This window comes from Scardinius erythrophthalmus (assembly GCF_964197995.2).
Source record: "Scardinius erythrophthalmus genome assembly, chromosome: 16".
NCBI classification, from domain to species: Eukaryota; Metazoa; Chordata; class Actinopteri; order Cypriniformes; family Leuciscidae; genus Scardinius; species Scardinius erythrophthalmus.
In genome coordinates this window covers 16092423-16106168 of record NC_138236.1, presented here as the reverse complement: position 1 = coordinate 16106168, position 13746 = coordinate 16092423, and the positions used below count along the sequence as shown (strand labels likewise).

Sequence of the window (13746 nt, the reverse complement as noted above, 5' to 3'; positions counted from 1 at the left end):
ATTCCATAGCAAATAAAACAGATTTCAACAGATATATAGACACAATGTGTTTCATTCACATTCAGAGCAGAAATGAGATTGTTTTAAGCATACATTTTTTGCAATACACTGACGTGAATACTGAGTAAATAAGTAGGCAGAATACTATGCAATTTTATTAAAAGAGAGTACATGAAAGCCACACATCGCTCAAGCAAAGGGCCAAATATTATCAAGTGATGGAAGAACTTACACTAAAGTACTATAGAGTTTGATTAGAAGAACATCCTTTGACTTAATAATAATTTTAAAAGATACAAGAAACATTTTCTCCACCTAGGACATTGACTTCATGACCACTTAGTGCCGCCATACATGATTATGGTATTAAACATGCCCTACCCTCTCATGGCTTTCCCATCTTAAACAATCCCTCCTAATTCCAGTCCCCTGTAAAAGAAGCCTCAATTAATTATGCAGTCTTAGTTGGACTGAGTAAAGATGAAAACATGAATTATTCATGTGTAATTTCACTGTGTGTGAGAGTGAGGGAGAGAATGGATACATTTTGAAGAGCCAACTCAGCGTAAGACCAACTCCGTCATCTATCGAGGCTTTATTCAGTCTCATTCTGTAACCTCGCTTTGTTCCCCTTTCACAACTTCATCCTCTTCCTTGACATTTCTCAGCTTTGCCCTTTTCAGTTTCTCCGTTTTTTAAACTTTTCCTTGTCATCGTTTCTATTACCTCTCTGTTCACACTTTAGCATGAGACTATCTCTGTAACTAGTCCTTTTGTTTTATTAGATTCATTGTGATTAAAAGAGAATTAGGTCATTCCAAGGCCAGCCCAGTTACAGTACAGAAAATGCTCCTACTTATGGTCTTTGCTGTGATTATGGAATCGTTTACCCAAAAATGAAAATGCTGGCATTATTTATTTATGTCATTTCAAACATCTATGCTGATATTTTCTCTTTGGAATACAAAAGGTGAAATAAAATGTGAAATAAAAGTTGAGTTCACAGTCCTTGAGCAAAAAATATACCTCAGAGTGAAAACAGCCACTTCAGGGAGTTTAGATGACAAAAAATGAAAACAACTCAGATTGACTGTATCTGTACGGGTGAAAATGAGTCAAAAACAAACATCCTTTCAGTGGTGAATGATGAACTGCAGTATCAAAGCCTTTGGCTGTAAGAGGTGTTGTTGTTGTCTAAAATCTGCCTCGTCTGATGACATTCACTTCGTCTGCAGAAACAAGAGCCTTGCAGTGATTAAAGTGTCATTGTTAGAAACAGTAACTTGCATTAGCATTGCTTTCTCTTGCCGGGCTTCCCCTTGGACGTTGTTTGTCATTTATTTATTTGTTTGGCTGTTTGTTTGTTTGTTTTAAAAAATGTTGTGTTGAGGCATCTCATTTGCATATTCCTCCTGAATGTGTGCCACTTTGCTCAAAGCAATGCGTTGTGCAAATGTATCAAATTTTAATATTCTTGACACCAAGGGGTCCGTGCATTATGAGAGTAAAGATATGGCAACGGATTTCTAGATGAATACATTTCCACATTTCTACATTTTTTAAAAGCAGAACCTAGTGCCCTCTACATATTTCAAATATATATTGCACGCTTGAAAAATTTGAAATAGAAATGTCACCATATAATGTTTCATTGTGAAAAGAATACATTGCAAAACATTACTTTTGCACAAGTCTTTGTGACATATAAATGCAATAAAACATGATATGATACTATAAAATATGATTGAAAATTGGAGAAAGTATACTCTGAAAATAATAACAATAATAATAACTTGTTTTACGGATGTTTCGATATTTCTACTGAAAAACAAAACCATTGATTATGAAAATGATTTCCACAACTTTGTCACTTCGCTCTCTAAAATTCACACCTCATATTGCTGTTGTCCATCTCCAAGCTGTCGACTCAAAGAAGACTTCGTTTTCTTCCCTGTCATCAAATTGATCTCCCTCTCCTCGTCCCAGTCTGGTGTTTGCACTGTCTTCCTCCTCCTCCACCTGCATGTCCATGTCATCACACCCTCTGTTTGTTGCAACCATCTCCTGTATCTTTTCCAGCAGCTCTCTGACCTGGTGGCTCTCACCCCTGGCTTTATTATTAAAAACATGATACCTGTTTCCACATCTGTCAACAAGCCACTGCAGGGCCGTCCCTTCACATTCAATGTGCTGCTCGATGGCTCTCTCTCCAAGCAGGTCTCCAAAAGTGAACAGAACTATACTGTGATCCCAAACCGTGGAGCCCAAAAGCCTCAAATGGTCCTCCATCGCCTTCCGCTCCTGCTCTTTAAAGGAACAGTCGACGCGAACGACCAAAATGAAAGCTACCGGACCAGAAGTGGATAGAGATACACTCTGTGTGATTTCATCTTTATTCAGTTCAGGAGTTTGTTCTATGGGCAGATGTTTCCACCAGCCAGGGGTGTCTATGATGTTGACCTGCTGTCCTCCAACCTCTCCATGTCTCTGAACACACCGGGCTGTTCTTCTTGATCCAAACACCTGCTGGCCGAGGATAGTGTTCCCTGTCGAACTCTTCCCAGCTTCTCCGTAACCCAGAAGCACAAGAGACAATTCTGAGAAATTCTTTCCAATATCTAGAAAAAGACATGGAAATCAACTGATTATGAATTGATCTTCAGTATAAGCAATAAAATGATTGGTTGATGTTTTGATGTTTGACCATTCATGGCTATTTTCTTGCTCTGGGAGACATTGAGCTCATGTGAGTGATATGGGTTTGAACTCGGCTTGCAACATTTACCCAGTCCAATTCCTCCTCTTGTTCCCTAATAATTTCCTGTCACTTCATGTCTCTCCAATACAAGATTAAAAAATAACAAAGTAAAAAAAAATAATAATTCAAGGACTTTTCATAATTTTGTTTTGATAACAAATATTTGCTTGAGGAATATGATTGTAATGTCAAGTGTTTTGTAAAATGAGTTTTTCCCCAACAAGATTTGGCTCTGTGCTAATAAAAGCACACAATTTTTTTTTTAAATAAAGCTCATTATCGAATATCACATTCTCAAAACAAGCACTCAGACTGAACTCAAAAGTTCTGCAGAATAAATAATGCATCTCGAATGACACAGCGCTTCTTTGATGCACACTGAACTCCGAGACAAGGTGACGCCAAAAACATTCTCATCACAATTAAACATGTTTTTTTCAAAGATAAACTGAGACCATAAAAAAGCCACAAAAGAAACTCAATTTGCAATTTGAACTCTGTAAACCTCCTCCTCCACCACCACCACCACAATATTTTATGTACTGAAATACTTTCAACCTGAGTAGCTCTTATCTGCCTCTGAATCCTCCCTTTGTCTTTTTCAGATGTATTTTGCTGTCAGGCGTGCAGAAAGATGCATGTGCTAGATGTACCTAAAGGTGTGTGTAGAGTTCTTTTTTTGTTTGTTTGTGTTGTGCAGCACTTTAGGTCAGTTTCTGTTGCTTTTAAATGTACTGCTCTATATAGTAAACTTTGACTTACCTTGAAGCATTCAGTAAAATCAAATGGTCAAAAGTATTCCCTGTATAAAATTTGTTAAGAAGTATGACTGCGAAAAAATTCCAGATGCAAGATTTTATTTTCTATTTGTAAACAATCACAATGTAATGATAACTGTAACTGCCATCTTATTAATTTTCTAATGTTCATTTATAATAAAAAAATGACCATTTGCTATTTATTAATATTATTGTTATTAGCTAATTATTATATGTTGGGAATGTTCTGTATTTTGTGTGGATCCTTTGAATAGTATAACAAAATTCAAAAACTGGATTTTCTTATTTATTTAATTACCACTTATTCTGAACAATTCATTTGTATGGAGCCTCTAAAGAGACGTGGTGGAGGAAAAAATTTGGGATCATAATCATTTTATTATTTTAATAATAAAATAAAATAATTAAAAAATATATATAATTTTAATAATAAAAAAATATATAATTTTGCGTTCCCTCACAAAACTTTTCGCAAAGATATTTGTGTTCCCACCGCAAGGGAAAGCAAAAGATTAAAAATATAATTCTCCCATCCCAAACATTTTCCACCACCACCACGTCCCTTTAGGGGCTCCGTACATCTATGCATGTTATTTATTAAATGTATTCTTTTTTATTTTATTTTAATAGAAAACATGACTTATTTTTTCCATTGCAATGACTTAGTCTTCTCTTCATCGGCTATTTGTTGATGATGTATGAGCTATTTTGACTCAGTGGATATTGTGTTTTACTCTGAAACGTAACATTACGGAAGTAAAATGTTTTGAGAACTTCATGTTGACTTTAACAACATGCATTCAAAAGTGCAAAACCAGTATCTTACCCTTCATTGCAGTCTTCTTCTTCCTCACCAGTCTTTGTTTCTTTACTAGTGCTTTTGCTTTCTTTTCTGCTGCTTTCCATTTCTGCTTCACTTCCTTTAGGGTCTTTGTGTCAATTTCATAATAATGGCCCCTATTTTGTGCCACCATCTTTTCTATCTTCTCCAGCAGGTTTGTGACCTGATTGCCATCATCCCAGTTCTCATTGTTGAGGACATGATATCTGTTCCCACATTTCTCAATTAGCCACTGTAGAGCCTCCCCTTCGCTCTCAATAAACTCCTCTACAGTCACATCCCCCAGACAATCTCCATGGGTGAACAGCACTACGGTATGAGCCCACACTCTCTCTCCAAGAAGCTCCATGTGCTCCACCACTGATTCCTTCTCTTCTGGTGTGAATGACATGTCTACACGTAGGGTCAGCAGAAGCACGTGTGGTCCTGGTGGACATAGAGACACACTGAATAAAAGTTCCTCTTTTTCCAGTTCAGGAGTGTCAATCACAGGGAGAGACTTCCACCATCCTGGGGTGTCCACTATAGTCACATTTCTCCCGTTCACATCGCCTTGTCTTCTCGCACAAGTGGTGGTTCTCTTAGAGATGAACGACGCCATACTCAAAATGGTGTTTCCAGCTGAACTCTTCCCAGCTCTTCGGAAACCTAACACTATCATCCTCATCTTAGAAATGTGGACGTGCTTGTGATCTGGTTAAAGGAGATCAATTAACCACAAATATAACAATTTCCGTGTAAACAGAGATTAAAGGGAAAGTTCACCCAAAAATGATAATTCTGTTATCATTTACTCACCCTCATTCTACCGACAAAAGGAGAATTTTACCATTCACTGTAGCTCTAAAATCAAATATGGTGTCATTAGACAAGTTGCATCAAAAGATGTCAATAGAAGTGAGAACAAAAAGATATTGTGTTTTCATTTTCAAGATGATGTGTTATTGCAATTTTTGAGCTTGACAGGCCCAGGTCTCATTCACTTTCATTAAATGGGGGAAAAAGCAACCAGGATACTCTTTAAAATGTTGCATGGTGGGAAAAAAAATGTGGCACAACAAAGATTTGGCATAACATGAGGATGAGTAAATAATGACAGAATTGTATTTTTTTGAGATAATTCTCCCTTTAAAAATGGTCCGGATTCATGAAACATTGTTAAGAATAAATTTTTGTTTAACTGCTTATTTTCTAACTTAAGAAAGTTAAAAAAGTTAAGAATATTTTGTATTGCCAAAAACATTTCTTAAGAATTTTCTTAAGACAAAGCTTTATGCTCTTAAGAAAAATTTGAGAACTTTTTGAGATTTTCAAGAATTGCACTTAGGAAGATGAAAATTCTGTCATTATTTACTCACAAAAAGTATTCTCGTCACTTCATAACATTACATTTGAACCACTGTAGTCACATGGAATATTTTAAATATGTCTTTACTACCTTTCTGGGCCTTGAAAGTTGCAATGACGTTGCTGTCTATGGAGGGATCAGAAAGATCTCGGATTTCATCAAAAATATCTCAATTTGTGTTCCGAAGATGAACTTACGGGTCTTACGGGTTTGGATCGACATAAGGGTGAGTAATTAATGACAGAAATTTTATTTATTGGGTGAACTAACCCTTTAAGAAATGTTTTAACTTTCTTTTCGGGAATCTGGCTCCTGGTTCTTACCCTGCCGTACAAGCGGAGTCCCCCATTGTTCTTGTACCATCTTCCTCCTCTGGTTTGCGCTCATGTATCTCCTCGTCATCATTCCTTCTACCTCATGCAACCAGCCCATTTCAAAATGACAGCTGCCATTTCCCATGACCATCGCGTCTATTTTCTCCAGAAGCCCGGCAAGCTGCGTGCCAGTAGCTCTCTCAGTGTTAAGAACGTGATATCTGTGTCCACATTTCTCCACTAGCCAGAGCAGAAGAGACTCTCCTTCACTTCCAATGTGCTTTCCTAGAGCTTGTTCCTGTAGCTGGTCTCTATACGTGAACACAACTACAGTGTGATTCCAGACTCTCTCGCTCAGAAGCTCCAGGTGTTCCTGCGCCGACCTCCTGTGTTTTTCTTTGAATAAAGCGTCGACACGTATGACCAGCAGAACCGCATGGGGCCCAGGAGGACAATGAGCCACGCTAAGCACAATCTCTTGTTTCTGAAATTCAGGGGTTTCTTTTACAAGGTAGTTCTTCCACCAGCCTGGCGTATCAACTACAATGACCTGCCTTCCGGCAAAATCTCCATACATCTTCACACACTGGGCCGTTCTCCTTAGATGAGGCTCTGCATGACCTGTTATTAGGTTTGCCAAAGAGGTTTTCCCTGCTGCTCTGTTTCCCAATAGCACAATCCTCAAATCAAAGAGAAACTGGACTCCTGCAAATAAGAAACAATGCTTTCCTAATATCAAAAACCTTATTTCTTGTCCCCTGCTGTCTATGGATAGAGATCGATTGTACTTAGATTTGAACCTTTCTTAAATATGAAATCAGAAAAGCAAAAAGAATTTAAATATGTGAATCAGGGAACTTACCAAAGTCACTTGCTTCAGATGTAGCCATTGCTGCACTTTCTTATTCATTACCCTCCTTAAAATATTTAGAAATAATGTCACTTATGGTTTGAATTAGTTACCGCACCATTTAAATGATACAAGAAGGTTAATAAAATGACTTCTGTCTTCAACTTTGTATTAATATGTTTTTGTGGCACCAAGATCAAGCTAATGGATTAGGCTTTTAAAATGACAAGATTACCACCCCATACATTTACAGCACTTTTCAACAAGCTTTTAGAAGCCATTAGCTATCTGTGAAAAAATGAATAAGTGAGGTGAAAGGAAAAAGGGTTTTACCTTTGTTCTCATCACAGCAGAAGAGCTGACAGTGAAATGAAGAATATTATTCTTGTGTGCACAACAAATATGAACAAAACTGGTTAGTCTGGCTGAACAAGTGACTCAAGACTTTTATAGATTCTTATCGGAAGGGGCTGTGTTTCCATTACATTGAACAATTTAGGTCTATATATTAAAAGCCCATTGTATATCCATCCTGCCTATTGTAATGCATTTGTGATCATAATGGCCATAGTATGTATGAGTGAAATATCTGGATTATTTGATTAGTGACATGGAAATAGAGTAGAATCTTAAATTCATATTACGTGTCTTTTTGTTTTATATTTTGAGCCCTAGATTTTCAATTAAATATGAAATTTAAATATCTAGTGTTGCCACATTGAAAACCTAGAATTCAAAATGTTTTGTGAAAGGATTTTGAAAACATTTGAAATGATTTTAAAGAAACATTAATACAATGAACATATATTCATATATTTGCGCATGTATGATGCTCATTTAGATGGATCCATCTAAGCCTAATGTACATATCCATCCTGATGGCAACACATACAGTATGTACAGTGTGAACAGTGGGGTGCAAAAGTCTGAGTGAATTATTTTGATAATTTGATTAGTGACATGGAAAGAGTAGAATCTTAAATGTATCATTTATTTTCTTAAATGTATCTTATACAAGTGTCTTTTTGTTTTAAATGTACATTTTGAATCTGGTGTCACAACCAAAGGATTGGGATTTTTTTTTTTAATATATTTAAAGTTATTGTACACATTTTAAAGAAACGAATATATGAATACAATGAATATATTTTCATATATGATAATGTGTATTATAAAATCACACACACCACTTTTATTAGGTACATCTTTTTAGTACAAGGTTAGAACCACTTTTGCCTTCAGAACTACCTTCCAAAGGTGCTCTATTAGATTGAGATCTGGTGAGTGCGGAGGCCATTTGAGTATAGTGAACTCAATGTTATGTTCAAGAAACCAGTTTGAGATGATTTGAGCTTTGCGACATGGCAGGTTATCCTGCTGGAAGTAGCCATCGGAAGATTGGTATGGTCACTGTGGTCATATAGGGATAGACATGGACAGCAACAATACTCAGGTAGGCTGTGGCGTTTAAACGATGCTCAGTTGGAACCAAAGGGGCCCAAAGTGTGCCAAAAAAATACCCCACACCATTAAACCACCACCACCAGCCTGAACAGTTGATACAAGGCAAGATGGATCCATACTTTCATGTTGTTTACACCAAATTCCGACCCTATCTGAATGTCGCGGCAGAAATCAAGACTTATCAGACCAGGCAATGTTTTCCCAATCCTCTATTGTCCAATTTTGGTGAGCCTGTGTGAATAGCCTCAGTGACCTGTTCTTAGCTGACAGTGGCACTGGTGTGTCGTCTGTTGCTGTAGCCCATCTGCTTCAAGGCTCGATGTGTTGTGCGTTCAGAGATGCTCTTCTGCAGACCTCGGTTGTAATGCGTGGTTATTTGAGGTACTGTTGCCTTTCTATCAGCTTGAACCAGCCTGGCCATTCTCCTCTGACCTCTGGCATCAACAAAGCATTTTTGCCCACAGAACTGCCACTCACTGGATATTTTCTCTTTTTTGGACCATTCTCTGTAAACCCTAGATATGGTTGTGCGTTAAAATCCCAGTAGATCAGCAGTTTCTGAAATACTGCTGAAATACCAACACCATGCCATGTTCAAAGTGACTTTAATCACCTTTCTTCCCCATTCTGATGCTCAGTTTGAACTTCCGCAGACTGTCCATGTCACATGCCTATGCATAGAGTTGCTGCCATGTGATTTATTGATTATTAGGTATATGGGCAAAAAAGAAAATAAAAAGAACAAAAAGGGCCAAGCCAAAAATGGCAACATATTTAGTGGTCATTTAATGGTCTTAACCATTTTCACAAGTAATGTCTCCCAGTTTGTTTGAGTTTAATGTCAGACCAAATATTCACTATAGGGTTCAAATCTGGACTCTGACCAATGACCAGGCCAAAACATGAGCCTGATAGACTTGTTCTCAAGCCACTTAGTTGTCTTACCAATTTCCCATATTCTGCCAAAAACGTCATTGTTTTTCTGAGACAGCAATGTGCATTTGCTTACATTTAGCCAAATTCCTGACCAATAATTTGTGGTTAAGACAAAGCTTAATGTTTAGCCATTTTGGGCTTGGCCTCTTTTTTTTTCGCCTAGGAGTGAATATGTTAAATAAAATGCTGTTTACACCATGAAACTGTGCAAATAAATGAAATATTGCAAGGAATGTCTGCACACTTACATGTGCCAGTGCTCAAACAAGTGTCTTCAAATGAAAAAGGAGTTTTACACTCTTCCTTGACATAGATCACAAAAGATGAATAGATATGTTAGACAGAAAAGAGAATAGGAGAAATGAGCAGAGGTTGTGCGAGGGATGACTCATGGACAGTGTCAGAGAGTGCTTGTCTTGTTTTGATGTATACTATACCGACGTCTGAGATCGGTCAGGGACAGATATGGCCGTATCAGATTTCACAGAACTAGAGGGCCAATGCAGAAATTGCTTATAACCTTGAAAAGCCAGACCTTGAGAGAGAAAGAGAGAATTATAGTGCAAAGGAACCGTACAGTGCATCCTTTTACAGCACTCTGGATAAAAAAGGGTTTAAAATGTCGCAAAAATGAGAAAGCTTCGTGCCGATTCACACCACTATTCTTTTGCAGACTTCGCCTGACAACTTTTTATGTAAATATGAGATTTGCATGAGTTTTATCAAATTTTCCTATTAAATTATAGATGATTTATAATGGTCTCAGAGGTCCCCTTCAGTCTATAAATCTAATTAGCACTTCTGCACCCTCAGCCACACAGGACAGACGTTTAGTTTGAAACAGAAGATCTGAGCCTTTGTTTTTCAGTCAGTACAAGCCATTAAAGTTGCATTTAGCTCATACATCATTATTATCCCTGTTATCTGCATCTCTCAGTGGAGGATTACTCCAAGTAAAACATGAAAAGTGAAGGTTAAGAACACAATAACAGAGATTAGAATCGTTCCTTATCTCTGAGGAACTTGCCGGCTTAAACAGAGCTAACTTGCTGTTTATATGCCCGTGTATCAGGTAATTGGAAAGTTCTGCTCGGCTGGAACCTGCACCGCCTCCAGTAATGTTGATCACACTCTTTCCTCTCTTGTTCTGTAAGGAAATAAAGCCTCTGTGGGTGCGCAGCCTGAGCCCCGATAAGGAGAATGTTAGGAGGGTTAGTGATGGTACTCGTATTATACTTCCACAATCCCTCCATCTAGATTTATCTGAGAACAAACTGCCTAGAAAACTTCTCCAAAGCTCTTTTTTGTTCAAGTTCTTAGGATTGGATTATGCCAAAGGCTAATCTGTGCCAGGATCTTCTTTGCTGAGAGATTATTTTCCCACACGGATGAATGTGAATTATTCAAAGAGATGAGGCAGATTATTTGGAAGGGAGACTGGTTGACATGCACTTTAAATTCAGCTGTTTTCAATCCGAATCCACTTAATTAGTCGCTTTAGTTTGAAGAGGTGTTGGCATGCCGTACGTTTATTTAACTTCACTTCTTAGAGTGATTTTCCAGCCACCGTTGCCATCGGCTTGCTAAATTGAATTGAAGAAAAGCCGATCTAAATTAACCATCAAATCCCAGCTAGAAACAAAAGCCTGTTCTCTTGAAAACAAAAGCAGTTTTTTGTCAAATTAAAAACTTGAGGCAATGAATAAGCAAAAGCAACATAATCATTTGATTGTGGATACTGAAGAGTGAAAATCTGTTTGCAACAAAACAAAGAATCTCTCTCAACAGTTTTTGCTTAACAAGAGTACCTTCATTAATTCGATTTTTGCTCCCTCCCTTCAATCCCATTCTCATGCCTTCCAGGAGCAAAGACGAAGCTATTGCTGTTTTTGATAGAGCACTTCTGTAATTAAAAAATAATGCTTACATCCGCTGCTTCAACTTGAAATAGAAAATATCACTAAGAATAAAATATTTAAGGTCCATACAGTAACATCTTAACTACAAAGGCCCCATTCCTCTTAGCAAAAACATGAATTACCTATACAGTGTATAATTGAGTTCTATAGAGAAGCTTTATGAAGTACTTATTTAGTTCCAGAAAAAAACTGTAATTAGCATATTAGGCTGTGCAGTCAGTACACCCTATACAGTACGCCATAACAGAGTTTCTGACACATACCCAAAAATATCTCCTATTCCAGCTGAGTTCTCATTAGTCACTGGAGTTGTTATTAATGTGCTTCAGCCTTTCTACTCAATCCTCCATATAACCCGCGGCTGTAGAGTGATGGTGACGAGTAACAGGGAAAACTACACATGCACTTTCCATGAATATAATACAAAATAATAAAAAAATCTTTTTTTTTTTAACAAATGGTGCTTAAAGGGATACTTCACCTAAAAATTCAAACTTTGTCATCATGACACAAACCCAGTTGTTCCAAAATTTTATGACTTTCTTCTGTGGAACACAAAAGAAGATATTTTGATAAATTGAGTTTTTTGTCCATGGGCAAAAAAACCGGAAAGGTTATAAACATTTTATATATATATATATATATATATATATCCTCTTTTTTTTTCTTTTTTTATCCCCTTTAAAATTTTTCATATTTATAATTCAGATTTTACCAAATTTTGGCATTTTTGAACCCAGATTTTTGTGAAAACTACACTAGAATGGGTAACAGCTGCAAATTTAAAGTAAATGAAGATACACATATTTCCCATACGATATAATATATATTTCCCTTAAAGTGACTTTTCTGTATCAACTAAACTAGCTACTTGTCATGCTAGGTAAATTTGATGTGAAATAATACATTATCAGACATATCTAAAAACATGGGTTTTGTGCCTCTACTGCTTTTATAAGTCACCTGAGCTTAGATGAACGATTTTAATAGTAGTCCTGCCATTGACACTTTCACTTTACGGCCATATTTCATAACGCAATTTAACCCGTTCTCAATGTTCTTCCTCACACTGCTCTCCCCGGTGGAAATGCTTTCCTAAGTGCCTTTCCATTATTCTAAAAGCCCAAGTGTAAAATCGACCCGTCGATGAATGAGGGGACGAGTCAACAAAACAAGAGAACTCAGGGGAACATATCACCCATAAGGCATAGCATGCCTCTCAAAAAACATACAGTTGACAGGAAAGCTGCTGGAAAGAGAGAATTAATTTGTTCAGTGATGACAACCGAATATACAGACATACTGTACATGACAGCTGGTTTTGTCCGATTCAAGTATGCACCACTTTCATTGCACATAGTGTCATGGTCCAAAAGTGATGATTCTTATGGCAATTTAAGCTTGTATTGCCAAATCCAAAGGGTAAATGGAGCCTTTATAATTGAAATCATGACCAGCACAAGGCTTGATCTTGACCCTCAGGAAGACTCTTCGCTCTAAATGTATCATAGAGACTGAACTGTTTTTCATTCATACAGTCATTCTGCTTCCTGTCATTTCCCTTCCCTTCATGAATTAATAATACACCCACATGCTATGTCTGTGTAAAATGTCCTTCAAAGGACATGTGTTAATAACTAATTGAGGTATTCAGAAACCCAGTGGGCTTAAAAAGACCATAAAGTAACTGTACAAAGTACAGTATAATCATTATATCATGTCTCATCATTTTAATTGTTATTTAACAAGGATGCATTAGATTGATTAAAGGTAAAAGTAAAGACTTTCAAATATGTTTGTTTGAATATTACATTCATAAAAAAAATCCTAAAATAATGTATCACTGTTTCCACAAAAATATTAGGCAGCACAACTGCTTTCATCATTGATAATTATAAGAAATGTTTCTTGAGCAGCAGATCAGCATGATTTCTGAAGGATCATGTGACACTGAAGACTTGAGTAATGCCTGCTGAAATTCAGTTTGATTTAATTACATTTTAAAAAACATAAATTGGAATCATATTTCATAACATTTTTATACTGTGTTTTTGATCAAATAAATGCATCCTTGATAGACAAATGAGACACTCTTTTATTAACAAACGCACGCACGCAAAATCATAACGACCCAAAAGTTTTGAAAGGTGCTGTATGTATAAGAGGGATTATACTCATTTTTATGGGCATATGTCAGTTACATGAAACCTTTTTCAAAAAGAAAAAAAAATTGTCAAAATATAACTATTTCATCCAAGCTTGCCATCTTTGAGAAGCTAAAAGTCTACAAGCTTCATTAAAACTTGAGAATTTCCATTAAGGCTATGAACTGGCAGGCCTCATGTGATCGGATTATGAGATTTGCTTAGAAATCACAACATGAAACCAGATGTCTCGTTTGAACTCAGGAGGCTTGTTGTAGCATCTAAACTATTTGATGTGGAAAAAGTGCGGTAGTTCATAAGAACGGTTCTCCGTACAGGCTGGACGACAGACAGAGAGCATCGGAAAAGACAAAAATAAACAAACATCAAGGC

At 36.9% G+C, this 13746-nt stretch overlaps 1 protein-coding gene across 1 annotated transcript; it reads right to left on the bottom strand.

The window, feature by feature from the left end:
* Positions 1 to 1893: 1893 nt before the first annotated feature.
* LOC308704011 (GTPase IMAP family member 8) lies at positions 1894 to 9016 on the bottom strand (the record flags this gene model as incomplete). The annotated part of the gene is made up of 4 exons (XM_081388060.1): positions 1894 to 2618; positions 4364 to 5071; positions 6050 to 6745; positions 8968 to 9016. 4 exons carry the CDS (start codon positions 9014 to 9016, stop codon positions 1894 to 1896), a joined length of 2178 nt encoding a protein of 725 aa, XP_081244186.1.
* Between the last annotated feature and the right edge of the window lie 4730 nt (positions 9017 to 13746).